Source organism: Garra rufa, chromosome 5 (assembly GCF_049309525.1).
Source record: "Garra rufa chromosome 5, GarRuf1.0, whole genome shotgun sequence".
NCBI classification, from domain to species: Eukaryota; Metazoa; Chordata; class Actinopteri; order Cypriniformes; family Cyprinidae; genus Garra; species Garra rufa.
In genome coordinates this window covers 7,159,011-7,172,992 of record NC_133365.1, presented here as the reverse complement: position 1 = coordinate 7,172,992, position 13,982 = coordinate 7,159,011, and the positions used below count along the sequence as shown (strand labels likewise).

The 13,982-nt window shown below is 36.6% G+C and overlaps 1 protein-coding gene across 2 annotated transcripts in view; it reads right to left on the bottom strand.

The window, feature by feature from the left end:
- rgs3a (regulator of G protein signaling 3a) overlaps nucleotides 1-13,982 on the bottom strand; it is a 162,600-nt gene that overhangs the window by 72,235 nt on the left and 76,383 nt on the right. The window contains exon 1 of one of the 2 annotated variants that reach the window (XM_073839379.1): nucleotides 7,336-7,530. The exons of the other annotated variant lie outside the window; for it this stretch is intronic. Coding sequence (XP_073695480.1) covers nucleotides 7,336-7,350 — 15 coding nt within the window. The 5' untranslated portion in view covers nucleotides 7,351-7,530. Of the gene's footprint in view, nucleotides 1-7,335; nucleotides 7,531-13,982 lie in introns of those variants that run through there. 2 annotated transcript variants of the gene reach the window in all.

Below are 13,982 nucleotides of genomic sequence, written 5' to 3'. Positions count from 1 at the left end.
TAACTATGCAACTCAGAATTACTGACTCCCAAAATGCATTGAGGCATTAATGAATTATGCAATTGCTTTGTTTTACTGTTGTTGGCCAGTTTTATTTGCTGTCTTGTCCATTTATTACTTATCTTTCTTTGAAATCAAATAACAGTGATTTCATGTTGCATTGTTGCATCAATAGAAAGAGAACAAGAGAACATTTTAATGAAGTTCCAAGTGCCCAACCAAAGGGATCACTAACCACTATAATGGTGAGATCAAACAAAAAATATTTTACAAAAATTAACATCAATTTATGAGGTCAGCTTTCAGTTGTGTTGACAATTTAACAATCAAGACGACTTTGGGAAACAACTGAATTCAACTAGAAAAAGATGACTGAAAGAAGTGGAGGAATGAGTAAAAAGTCTATTAGGCTAAGAAATGCCCTGCCTCAATTTTTTTCTTTTTTTCTTTTCTTCTGTTGTTATGTTGCATGTTAGCAACATATTAGTGCACCTCTCCCTGTTGTAGTAATGTCATTGGTTCATTTGTGGTTACTTGAATAGTTTAAGTATTCAAATTGTTTCATTTTCCTTGAAATTAGCTGTAATCTAGTAGGTAGAACAACTAAGTAAAAATAACTAATTACATCTAAGTAAGATAAACTGTTGGAATTTACAGTGAGGGGAGGAGCTAAACATCATAGTTTACAAACATGTCCGTACAGATTACAAAACAGAGTACATCTGATAAATCTGAGAGTACAGACTGCTAAATTAAGAGCTCAAATTAAAAATCTGTGGGCATAATTTGGTCAAATGAAGGAAGTGTTTACAAATTGCTAAAAACACTGACTGTAAAGCTGTAGGCACCAGATTGTTGGAAAACATTCTTCTACTGTATGTGACCCTTGGGGGACTCCATACTTTCTCATGCTGCAGTAAATAGAATTCACAAAAGGGAATTATGTGAGTTATCTCTCTAAATGTATGAAATCGCCTACATCTTATAGTGGGGCTCATTGTAATGCAGTGTTACAACATGCCCTACACGAACTGTTAATATGAAGGAATTTGTCGGTATTGATGCTTCACAGGTACAAACATGAGAAATAATTATTATAATGATACCAAGTTTTCTGTGAAAATGTACTTCAGTGTTACATTTGTAACCTTTTTAACTTTTAAATGTGTTGGAATTTTGGCGAAACGAGTAAATATATTTCATATTATCTTGTGCAGGAACATTCAAACCACATGTGTCACAACTAGCCCTTTGTTAGGTTGAGCCCTGTTCTCTCAGAATTATACAGTCAACAAATAGTTTTCCAGTTAATTTCGGCATGGAAGGCTACATCTGCAACATGGACAAAAGTCTTTTTTTAGGTTTGTTTCAGAATCAAGATAAAAGCTGATCACAGTCAAAATTAGGTATTATTATTTATATGCCCAAAAAGTTTGAAATTCTGCTTCAGTCCGGTAAGTGCTTGTCTTGAAATAATATGCACAATATAAAAGTTACTATACTTTAAGGTCCAATTCTCGCCATTAACAAACCATTAACTATTACTTTTACCTTAGTAAACTCCTAATTTGTTGCTTATTAATAGCTAGTTAAGTTTAGATATTGGGTAGGATTGGGTATGTTGAATATGGCCATGCAGTATATATGCTTTATAAGTACTAATAAACAGCCAATATGGTAATAATAGACATGGTAATAAGCAACTAGGTAATAGTGAGAATTGGTCCCTATACTACAGTGCTACCTATTCTTTCTTTAGTTTACTTTATGAAATTCAGTAAATGTTACGTGCAACAGGTTTTTCAGCAAAGTTTTTGAACTTGTTAATAATTTAGAAACCTTAGAAATGCATGTATTATATAATACAATAGGCGTTTTAGGTTTAAGGTGTGGTTTATTTGCTGACTTCCTTTTCCTTGATAGAAGCACTCAAGTTTGCATGGACTTCACAAAACCTAAAAATACCTTATTCAATGGGCTCCTCAACAAATACGATAAAATCTAGCCAGCTTTAATGTCTAAACTGTTGCTCTTAGACAGCAGTGGCATTAAGAGATTTGCATCTCAGATGTTTATTTTAAGTATGTTTCTAAAAACAATAGTCTTTTCTAAAGTTATTCTTCTTAAGATCTTAAACCATGCTTAGATTTGCCAAGATTAACAAAGTCTGAAAAACTCAGAAATGTCAATACAAACTCATTTTCAAACTCATTCAGTGCTCATTCTTTCAACAAATTCATTGTATAGCTCTATACAGCAACTCATTTGTTTCAATTGTTAGCTGAGACAAAGTTGATGCCACTAGAGATATGAAAGAGCAACCGCTGATGAAAAAAACCAAAATGATAAACTAAACTTTTCCTCAGACACTTTTTAACTTCCTGCAAGCTTCTACAAAACAGTAGCAAACACACATTCAGTACACAAACACATACACTGAAACACTTGTAAACACAGACAGAAGTGAACCTCACCGTTAGGATGGACACAAGAGCCAAGACACGAGAATCAAAGCCTGAGGTGCATGTGTGTGCATGTGTGTGTGTGTGTGTGTGTGTGTGTATCAGTGCATGCAGTTTCCAGTTTCTTTTGCAAGATCGCAAGAAAGAGAGAAAAAAGTCCAAGAGACCAAAGAGAAATCTAGTGGTCGGATGGGCGACACCCTCTTCACATAAACACATCATGAGTGGAAGGAAAGAGAGAGAGAGAGAGAGAGAGAGAGAGAGAGAGAGAGAGAGAGAGAGAGAGAGAGAGAGAGAGAGAGAGAGAGAGAGAGAGAGCCTGCGAGTGTGTGCGAGAGTGTCTTTCACAAACACACCATTAAGCGCTGAATGCTTACCCCAGCCTCACTCAAGACATCATGCCACTTGGCTGGACTTCCATGTCCGACTGAATACACAATCATTAACGTCCACTACACACACACAGAGTCATATCTGCCCTGTTTGTGCTGCTCAAAATGGCCCAAAAAACAGACACTCAAGAATGGTAAACAAGTTCAAACTTATTTAAATGCAACTGAAGACTTAAATAAAATAAGATAAAATAAAAAATTAATGTTGCATTAACTGGTTAAAAAACAAAAGTTATGCGAAAGTTTGGGCGACCCTTGCAGAATCTGTGAAAATGTGAATAATTTTAACAAAATCATAGAGATCACACAAAAATGCATGTTGTTTTTTATTTAGCACTGTCCTGTCCTGCTGAAAAAAACAGCATATGCTGGTTAGGTATGTTTTGGTGCTGGGATGCTGGTTTTAGCTGGTTTATGCTGGTTTATTATTAAAATAACCCCCTTCAAATGTTTGGGAACCCTTGGTTCTTAATACTTTGTGTGGTTACCAGAATGATCTATGGCTTTTTTTAGTTTAGTGATGGTTGTTCATAGGTCCCTTGTTTGTTCTGAACAGTTAAACTGAGCACTGTTCTCCATAAAAATCCTCCAGATCCTGCAGATTCTTTAGTTTTCCAGCATCTTTTGCAAATTTGAACCCATTCCAGCAGTGACTGTATGATTTTGAAATCCATCTTTTTACACTGAGGACAATTGAGGGACTCAAACACAGCTATTTAAAAAAGGTTCAAACATTCACTGATGCTCCAGAAGGATACACGATGCATTAAAAGCCGGGGAGTGAAAACTTTTGAATCTGAAGATCAAGGTAAATTGTACCTAATTTGTTATCCGGGAAAACAATCAAGTATCTCCTGTTGCTTCTGAAGGGCAGTACTAAATGGGAAACAAAATAAGAAAAATGTGGACATCTTCATCCTGTTCAAAAGTTTTCACCCCCCTGCTCCTAATGCATCGTGTTTCCTTCTGGAGCATTAGTGAATGTTTGAACCTTTTTTAATAGTTGTGTTTGAGTCCCTCAATCGTTCTCAGTCTGAAAAGATGGATCTCAAAATCATACAGTCACTGCTGGAAAGGGTTCAAATATGCAAAAGATGCTGGAAAACTGAAGAATCTGCATGTACACAATAAGTGCATTGTGCCAAATGATAAATTTAAATGTAAGTACATAGTATTTAAGGCCACTTAATATAAAGTGCGACCAAAGAGTTTCTTTTATGTTTAAATTTTTGTGGTTGGCATCATTAAGATATATACTACAATGATTATATGAATGACGATTGTAATGCCAGTAACAAAAAATATCTTATTCATTGTTATAGTTGTTAATCTGAACTGAAATAAGATTAATTGGCTTCAGGGTCACCACTCAATTATGTTAATATTAATTGGGTATTTATTTATTTTGTTAATTAATAGTCAACTTGAAAATGTGTAGTGCTAAATGCTACAAATTGAGTTTGTCTAACTCAGTGTAGTTTGTTGGGTGAACATAATTTCACTAGAAACTGTCATAACTCAAATAAGACTGATGCAAACGGTTGTAGTAAATGTTTTTGTTGACTTTCAGCCAAAGCATTTGTTTTTAGAATTCTGTTGTTTTTAGATTCCCCCATTCCACTGGACCTATTAGTGGAAATAGTCATCAATTCTTGAGACATTGAGAGCTATAACATTTGCACATTCTATGAAATTAAAACATTTACTTTGATTCAAGGCGCCAATTACAACAAATTAATATGCATTTTTAGAAAAATCAATATGGATCATGAGAATAACATTGGTCATGTTTTGGGTAATAATATCTATCTATCTATCCATCTATCTACAGAATTTTCAGTTCAGTTTTGAATGATGAACAATCCTGCTTTCTAAGATGTTTGTGGGTTGTTAACATGAAGGTCTAATGTTAGTAAGCTTTTTTTATTTTCATGCAGCAGACGGAGGTCTTGAAGAGGGATTTCGGGAGCCTGATCGAGACGGTACGCAGCACATCATCCGCGACGAAGATCATCGTGTCAGGACCACTTCCCACGTATCGACATGGACACGAAAGGTTCAGTAGACTTTTTGCTCTAAATGAATGGTTGTTGTCATGGTGTAAAGAACAGAAACTGCTCTTTGTTAACAACTGGAATCTTTTCTGGGAGCGCCCTAGGCTTTTCCGCGCTGATGGCCTGCACCCCAGCAGAGTCGGAGCAGAACTCCTGTCGGACAACATCTCCAGGACGCTGCGCTCCATTTGACTAGTAAGCAATTCTTCAAATAGTTGCGACGATGGCTTTTGTTATGCACATTTAAACGATAGTATTGGTGCTGTCCAATCTATGAAGACTGTGTCTGTTCCTCGAATAGTGAGGTCAAAACAAATATTTAATGCAGGGTCTAGAAAAAATCTAATCGTGATTAAACCAGAAAAATGCACAATAAATGAACAAAAGAATTTTTAAAGCTTGGGCTCCTCAACATTAGATCACTCGCACCCAAAGCACTTATTGTAAATGAAATGATCATGGATAATAGCTTTGATGTACTCTGCTTAACTGAAACTTGGCTAAAACCAAACGACTATATTGGTCTTAATGAGTCTACTCCACCAAACTACTGTTATAAGCATGAACCCCGTCAGATTGGTCGTGGCGGTGGTGTTGCAACAATATATAGTGATATTTTCAACGTTACTCAGAAAACAGGGTACAGGTTTAATTCATTTGAAGTACTTCTACTTAATGTTACTCTGTCAAATATGCAAAAGATATCTCTTGCTCTGAATTTTTGCTTGGTTGGAACAGCAGCTAATTATTTCCCTATTTGTTTCTCTGTTTCTGCCACGGGATTTCCATCCCGTGGTAACTAGGAATTACACAAGATTCAGCCTGGATTCAGAAGAAGAGATGATGCCAACCCCCCAGAGGGCCACCAATGATGCCAGCCTTGAAACAACATACAGCATTACACAATTTTTCTACAAGTTTGATTGCAACACATAATCATTACTATTAGTGTTCATCATCTGTTTTTGATTACACCATTACTGTTTTTAATATTTATACCATATGTACATCGACTTAACATACAGTAGTCACCACTAATAAGCTACTAAATATATTGTAGTAGCCTACTTATTTTTGTACAGCTGCTTTGAAACGATTTGTATTGTGAAAAGCGCTATACAAATAAACTTGAATTGAATTTTCTACCCTCCCCTCTTCTTTTTTGTTTTTCTGAATTGCCTCAGCATTAAACAAGCAGCTCTTACATCTAATTTGTCATTGTGTCTCAGTGTGTCCTACTGCAATGTACACATCATTCCACATTTGACAACCCTGACGCTGATTGAATGTGTCTTATCATTGACGTGAAACCTGGTATGACACGACTTGACATGTTATATTTGACTATGTGCAAGCAATGACAGGGAATATTTTCAGGAACTTAAATGTGGGTTTATTACTCACACAACAACTACTGAATGGCTTCAAATATAGCACACCAGTCATATGGACTACTTTTATACCCATGTATTTATATGGAAAAGACCAGTATGAACACTACATTTCTACTTGTGTGTTTCACAGAATGTTTGAAATGACACTAAGGTGCATAAATGATGACTGATGAATTGTAAAAAGTAATATTTGTGGTATTTTACTTTTAGCTTTTTAAACAAGATGTCTCAAATACCACAAAGACTACATCAGGAAGTGTTGAGCAATCTTCTCTTCAATTGTTTGCACATTATAAACTTCTTAAAAAGAACATTTCCTCTGCAGACTGACACTGACGTTGACGTCTGTCTCGTACGGTTTACCTCGCCTCCGTGAGCATTGTGGGAAATGACAGTCATATAAACTTCATAAAGCAATCCATCATCACGTATAAGTCACCTCTCTCAGTGTATGTTTTTCTCTATGTGAAAACGAGTGCAAGAAACTTTATTTAACAATTAACCACTGGCTTATCTCAGCAGTCGCCATTTATAACCAATAAAACACACACACACACAAACACACACATACACACTTTCCAGCAGACATAAAATATGAGCATGTTAAACATTTCAGCGTTCATCACTCATCATAAAATTCATAAAATATTGCATTCTACAAAAGGAAATAAACCCAAAACAATATCCACACAATACATGTACATTTTCCATACACATGAAGCATTCATTTTTTTAGAAGTTAACATAAAATCTGCATTAGAAAAACTTATAAAAACAATACAAATATTTATTATAAAATATCAAATTTAATCTTTACTGGAATCTGTTGTCATATTAAGTTAAACTGCAATAATGTCAGCTACACAATTAATAAAATAGCGCTGATAAAACAACAAGGTAAACCGTGCAGCTTTAGAAACATCTTTTCCCGTCTTCCCAGACACACAAACGCACACACACACACACACACAAACTGTGTCATATCAGGTGTTAAAGCTCAGTTCTGGTCCTAATAGCAGTAAAGCAGGTGTACCTTGAATACTGGCATCTGGCCGCTGTGAACACGTCTCTTTCACATGTGCTGATCCTGAATCCTGTCCAGTAGATGTCTCCTCCTGTACTTCTGCCTAGAAATGTACTGTAAGTTCCTTTTTGCGTCTGTTTTGCTCTATTTCAGTCTACCTGTATCTTTCGCTCACCCTGTGTGGATTTGTCTCACTCTCTCCACGGTTTCATTGTGAGTTCCACTACATTTGCTGCAGACTCTGAGTGTGTGTGCGTGTGTGTGTGTATTTGTGTGTGTGTGTTAGCAGCTGCTCTGAGGCGCGACTGTGCTGCCGAACAAAATGACTGGAGAGAGAGCGAGAGAGGGAGAAAGAAAAAGAGAGGAGGACTGCCCATGTCCTGTCTCTCTCTTTCTCTCTCTCTCTCTCTCTCTCTCTCTCTCAAGAGACAGGCCGCTGTCCCGCTCTGCTTGCTGTTATTTTTAGAAGCGGCCGAGCCGTAAATCAAAGGCTCGCAAAAGAAACAGGCACATGTCATACATACGCCAACAGATCAGGGGATCTCCATCTCATACACACAGTCCCCGCTCAGCCATTTGTGCAAATTTCGTCAGCCCTGGTGCAGAGAAACTGCAAGATGGTTGATTTTCGTGAGGTCATTATCGAGGAGGGTTGTACATTGTGTTCTCATAATCTGCTCAATATATCTGCTTTAGTTTTAGCAATAATGGCAGAGATAAAGCCACCTGATCTACTGATACATGATAGATCCTAGTACAAAGACAATGAATCAAGGTCATGTGAAACCCTCAGCCTGTCAGCTCTCCAACAATTGGTTAAATCAGAGATGGCACGTTCAACAGAGTTGGAACCAGCGTGAAATAGCATTTGCAATTCCAATGGATCATGCACAATGTCTATTTTTAATATGCATTGTCTAAATTGCAGTACATGAATGAAATTGCATTAGCCCAAATGATATATATACGCATGGAGTATAAATCAAATCACAGTTGCACATCGGTGTCATTAAAGTCTAATGCTGAAATCAATTCATCAGAAAGCAATAAATGGGATCTGTCTCAGGACCCATTTAATTACCATAAAACACATCTGCCATGCAGGACTGACATAACATTAAAGTAATGAATAGTTAAAGATTGTCCTCTCTTTAAAGACAAACAAGATCCATCAACGGTTGAGTATTCCTGTATAAAAGCTTGACAAGAGAATTGATTAAAGTGAAAATAAATATAGTTATGTGCAGCCTACACTCTTAAAAATAAAGGTGCTTTAAAAGGTTCTTCACAGCGATGCCACAGAATAACCGTTTTTGGTTTCACAAAGAACCTTTCAGTCAAAGGTTGTTTAAAGCACTCTCTCTTTCTTACCTTTTTATGATCTGAAGAACCTTCTTGGACCATAAAGAAACAGGAAGGTTCTTCAGATGTTAAAGGTTCTTTATGGAACCATTCAGACAAAAAGGGTCCTACTATGGCATCGTGAAGCACCTTTATTTTTAAGACTGTATGTTGCCATTTATGAAGACTGAGAGCTAATTCATTTTTATACACTGCAAAAAAGTTTTTCTTTATTAGATTGTTTGTCTTGTTTCCAGCCCATATATCTAAACATTTTTAAATCAATAAGGATTTTCTAAACAAGTAAAAATGGGGTAAGCAAAATAATCTTGTTTTCTGTTTGAAAGAAGATTATTTTGCTTACGCCATTGGCAGAGTATTTTGCTTGTTCTAAAAAAAACTTAATTTTGAATTGCATTTTCTTAAAACAAGGCAATGATTTGTACTTGTCTAGAAAATTCTTCTTGATTTAAACATTTTTAAATATCTTGGCTGGAAACAAGACAAAAAATCTAAGTTAAGAAAAGCATTTTGTGCAGTATAAGGCAGACAGCAAAATAAAATGCATCTTAAAGGGATAGTTCACCCAAAAATTAAAATGCTGTCAGCATTTACCCAAAAGTCACTAATTAATCATTGTAGCACATAAAATAAATATTTTACAAGATATTTTAAAGAAACTTGAGAGATTTTTGTCCATCTATTGACAGTCCATTCCACCACAACTTTCCAAGTTCGACATTTTAAAAGTAATCCATATAAAGCAGTTTAATCCGATTCTTCTGAAGAGACACAGTAGCTTTAAATGATCAACAGATGTAATTTAGGCTTTCATTCACATATAACATTGATTAACACACTATCCTAAACTGTCCCTTTAATGACAGAAACACAGATTTACTGCACAGCCATGTGTTTCTGTACAGCTTCTGTTACCTCATTACACTTAGTGAACTGCCAGCTTCATCTATTTAGTATGTGTTTTTGCATGATATTGGGAATAGAGCTGTGAATCAATTAAACATGACTAAAAAAGTTTCTGTGATTAATCACACATTCAAATTTCGAGGTGAGGTGAGCACCGTTCAGAAAAGAAATGAGCATGCCTTCTAAATTTGCATTAATTTGTGTAATCTTGTTCTGAAAAAAATGTGTTCTGTCATTTTTCCTTTTTTCTTAGAAAAGTAAAGTTTGTTGGTTTCACCCCCAGTTCATCCATGATGTTCATGTCTTTCTTTCTTTAATCAAAAATTTAGATTTTTGAGAAATAACATTACAGGTTTTTTCTCCATATGGTGGCCAATGGGATAATTTTACATTCAATTATTTTTGCTCACAAGCTTGCTTTTACCCATCTTACACACACACACACACACACACATACACACAGAGACTAATGACAGACCGTGGGTGTATGAGTATGTGTTTGTGTCCACGTGCACGCACACTAGTGTGAGGTAAAGATAGTCCCTGAGTGTCCAGTATGACGCAAGAACTGTTGAGCGGTCAGGGGTTATTTTTAGCCTCTTCCAGGAGTGTCTCAGAACAACGACTGCAGAAAACAATGTTTCTATAATCCCTGGACATAAAACTCCTCACGTCAAACGTGGAACATCACATATAAAAAGGACTACAGCATGCTTATGAATAACACATGAGCTCATGCTGTAAAACGTTCAACAAAAGACAAGTGTGCTTCATTAAACACTGAAATGCGCATTAAACATTAAAAACTTACTGTGCCAATATATATATACTATAGCCACACACTTAAAGAACAGTTCACCCAAAAGTTTAAATTCTGTAATCATTTACTCACCCTCAAATTGGTCTAAACGTTTATGAACTTGTATCTAGTAAAGCATTCTTCAAAATACCTTCTTTTGCCTTAAACAAGCTTGGAACAACCTGGGGTGAGTTAATGATGACAGAACTTTTTTACAACTTTTTTAGGTGTTTACATGGTACTGTTTTCAACTAGTGAAACTGAGAACATTTTATGCATTTTGGCTGTTCACTTACATGACAATGGCTTTTTAGGGGCCTTAAAATTCAGATTTTTGGTTTCAAAACTTTAAAACGTTTTTGAAAATATTGTTATCAACTCTATGTAAGCTACAAAAATGTGAATTTGTGAAAATGGTGATGTCATGTGCATGTGTATTAGGTGCATAGTGTTTTTATTACAAAGTAATTACTGGCCAGGCATGTATACTACAGAGTTCCCTCTCGAGGGAACATCAAACTGCATCCCTTTAGGGGTCGCTTTTGGGGGAACACTATCGGCGTGACTCGTGTCTGATGCATCCATACAAAAATGACAATAGTATTGGCCGGCGACAGCCTTTCATGTCACTTACGGCTGCATTTGGAACAGACCCATGCAGAGCTAGAGGTAGCCCCTGCATGATAGGCAAGCCTAGGTTACCCTAGGCACTTAGCCGTATCCCCCTAGGTCCAGCTTTCTGACCCCTTGCATGTGCGTTTTGGGTAACAGCTCAGCCCTTAGGCTGAAGGCGATAACGTCACTGACAGCCATCACTAACATCCCAGGGGCAATTCTCTTAAACTTTAAAGAGTTGGTACTTAGTGCTCGCTTTATATAGCATGCACTCTCCTCAGCATGGCAGTGTGGGTTTAACCGTTTCCCATAGCGACCCCTAGAGGATGCAGATCGATGTTCCCTCAAAAGGGAACGTCTCAGGTTATGTATGTAACCATGGTTCCCTGAGATAGGGAACGGGACACTGCGTCCTCTAGTCTCATCGCCATGCTTCAAACGTAAGTTTCAGAGAAAGAAGCGAATGTTGTGTTCTACCAGCAGCCCTTTATACTGTGGGTGCACCAGTAGTGACGTGCTGCGCCGGAAGTGACGCCAAAGGCTGTCGCCAGCCAATACTATTGTCGTTTTTCAATGTATGCTTCAGACAAGAGTTATGCTGATGACGTTCCCCCATAGTGACCCCTAGAGGACGCAGTGTCTCATTCCCTGTCTCGGGGAACCAAGATTTTTTTTTCTTTCTTTTTTCTTTTTCATTTCATACATAACCTAAGACGTGTCTAGTCGTTTTCGCAGATCCGTGTGAACAGGAATTGTTTTGACAATGACACGACTCCTGTACTTAAAACTTCAAAAATGCTAAGGAATTTTTTTTTTATTACATATACATCATATAAACATCCCCTAATTGTGTAAAATAATCAGCATGTAATGCTTCTGGACAGACAGAAATACTGACCTAAACAAGCTGGATCATTATTTGAAATCATCAGAGAGGTCAAAGAGGCTTCCATGGAGCAAACAAAGGACAGGGAACTGCTGTGTTAAATTAAGTTCAGAACATCATTGTCTGTCATGTGATAAACAGAGGCCTTGGCAGACAAAATACAAATAGTCACCATCTACAGCCAGGTCAAAAGCCAATTCAGTGATACTGTAATAACATTTTCTGAAGAAACCCAGCAAGTATGAAGAATATCCAACCGTTCTCAGTACACATCGAAAATCTTTGGTTTGAAAAAAAATCAATAATTGGTTTTATGATAGGAGATATTTACTACCCCTTAGTTAGTGTTAGTGTCAGTTAGCATCAGTGAATGTTTGAATATTTTTTAATAGTTGTATTTGAGGGCCTCAATCGTCCTCAGTGTGAAAAGATGGATCTCAAAATCATAGTCACTGCTGGAATGGGTTAAAATATTCAAAAGATGCTGGAAATCTGAAGAATCTGCAGGACATAATGCAGTCATAATATTACATCAGCAAGTTTAAAGCAGCAATTTTGGAAAATTAAAACAATTTTAAAAATAAAGTCATCGCATTACGAGAGTATATGCAAAAAGTAACCTCAAAGGGGACAGTCTTCTCTCAAACATAATACAAATGCAAAAACATGGATTCTCTCACATTTCGCCATATTTCACTACCTACTGTGAAATCTTCAATTAAAAATTTAATTACAACAACTTAATTAAATTAAAGAAAACTTTACTGCACAAATATGTACAACAAAATTTGAATAAGTCAATTTATGCAATGAAAAAATGTTGAACAATTCTAATAGCTCTTGTGGCAAACAACCAGCTAGCAATCTTGCATATTTGCATGCTAAATATAATTTCATGCATTATTATATGTCTCAACACTGGCGTTAGCAGTCATTGCTTGGTCTGAAAAAAAACACACCATTAACGTCATGTAACCGCCCTCTGACTGTCTGCATTTCTGCCAGTATAATAAAGTAAATAAATCTAACTGTAAAGAAGCCTGTGTTCACTGAGAGCAGACAGCACACACTGAGTTTGTAGGTTGACCACAGACAGCCGTGGCATCATTACACAGCACAATGAAATGAAATGTGTATGGAAGGAAATGACAGTTAGATGACATTTCCTGTGAGTCTCCACATGGCCGTTAATCCAGCTGCCCTTGTGTCTGTGTCACAGCGTGTCTGTGTCACTCTGCTCTCTGTGCCTGTATGATTCATGTGAACTCATAATTTCCTCTTATCACACAAGAGCGTCACAGTGTCAAACACAGACACGCAGATATATACCTGAGACAATGTGACTCAATCCTGGCTACAAATTCATTAAACACACAAATAATGTACAGGCTTCACATACCTGACCAATGAATCTTCAAGGAGATTTAAAACGTTTGACATCTGTGATATGGATATAATATATTATCATTTTAATTTGCACCTGATTTTAAACTGCACAGGTGTAAGTCACATTGTAGTATTACATTCAGTAATAATGAAAATTGGGGTAAAATTGACCATATGCACAGAGCGTTCTTTAGAACTTCCCCATAATGATAAGCCAGCTCTTAAACATCCACTGAAGCTCATTTTATATGTGCTATATATAGGTGGACACTCTTGAGACTCCTCTACTGCCTCGTTCTTATCAGTTTAATAACGATAGCAGTATGAACATTCAGTTTTATAGTATTTAACAACATATTATTTAAATGCTGAGTCTGGTAATCCCAGGAGATTACCTGCATAGTTGTGCATTTAAATGCTGACAGCTAAACACTGTCATAACGTGTTTAGGCTAACGCTAGCTAGCTAGCAATACTTCACTTCGGGGACATCTTAACTGTATTCTTGATAATCAGTAACTTGCCTTCATAGTCACGAACACATTTAAAAAAAAAATGTAAAGGCTTTATTATTTTTCAACTCTACAGCAGTGCAATAAAATTCACTTCAAAGGCTTCATAAAGACGACATTCTTTTTAAGATGAAAATGACATGAAATTACCCATATAACCAGAAGATGGCAGCAGAGGATCAATCATTGGC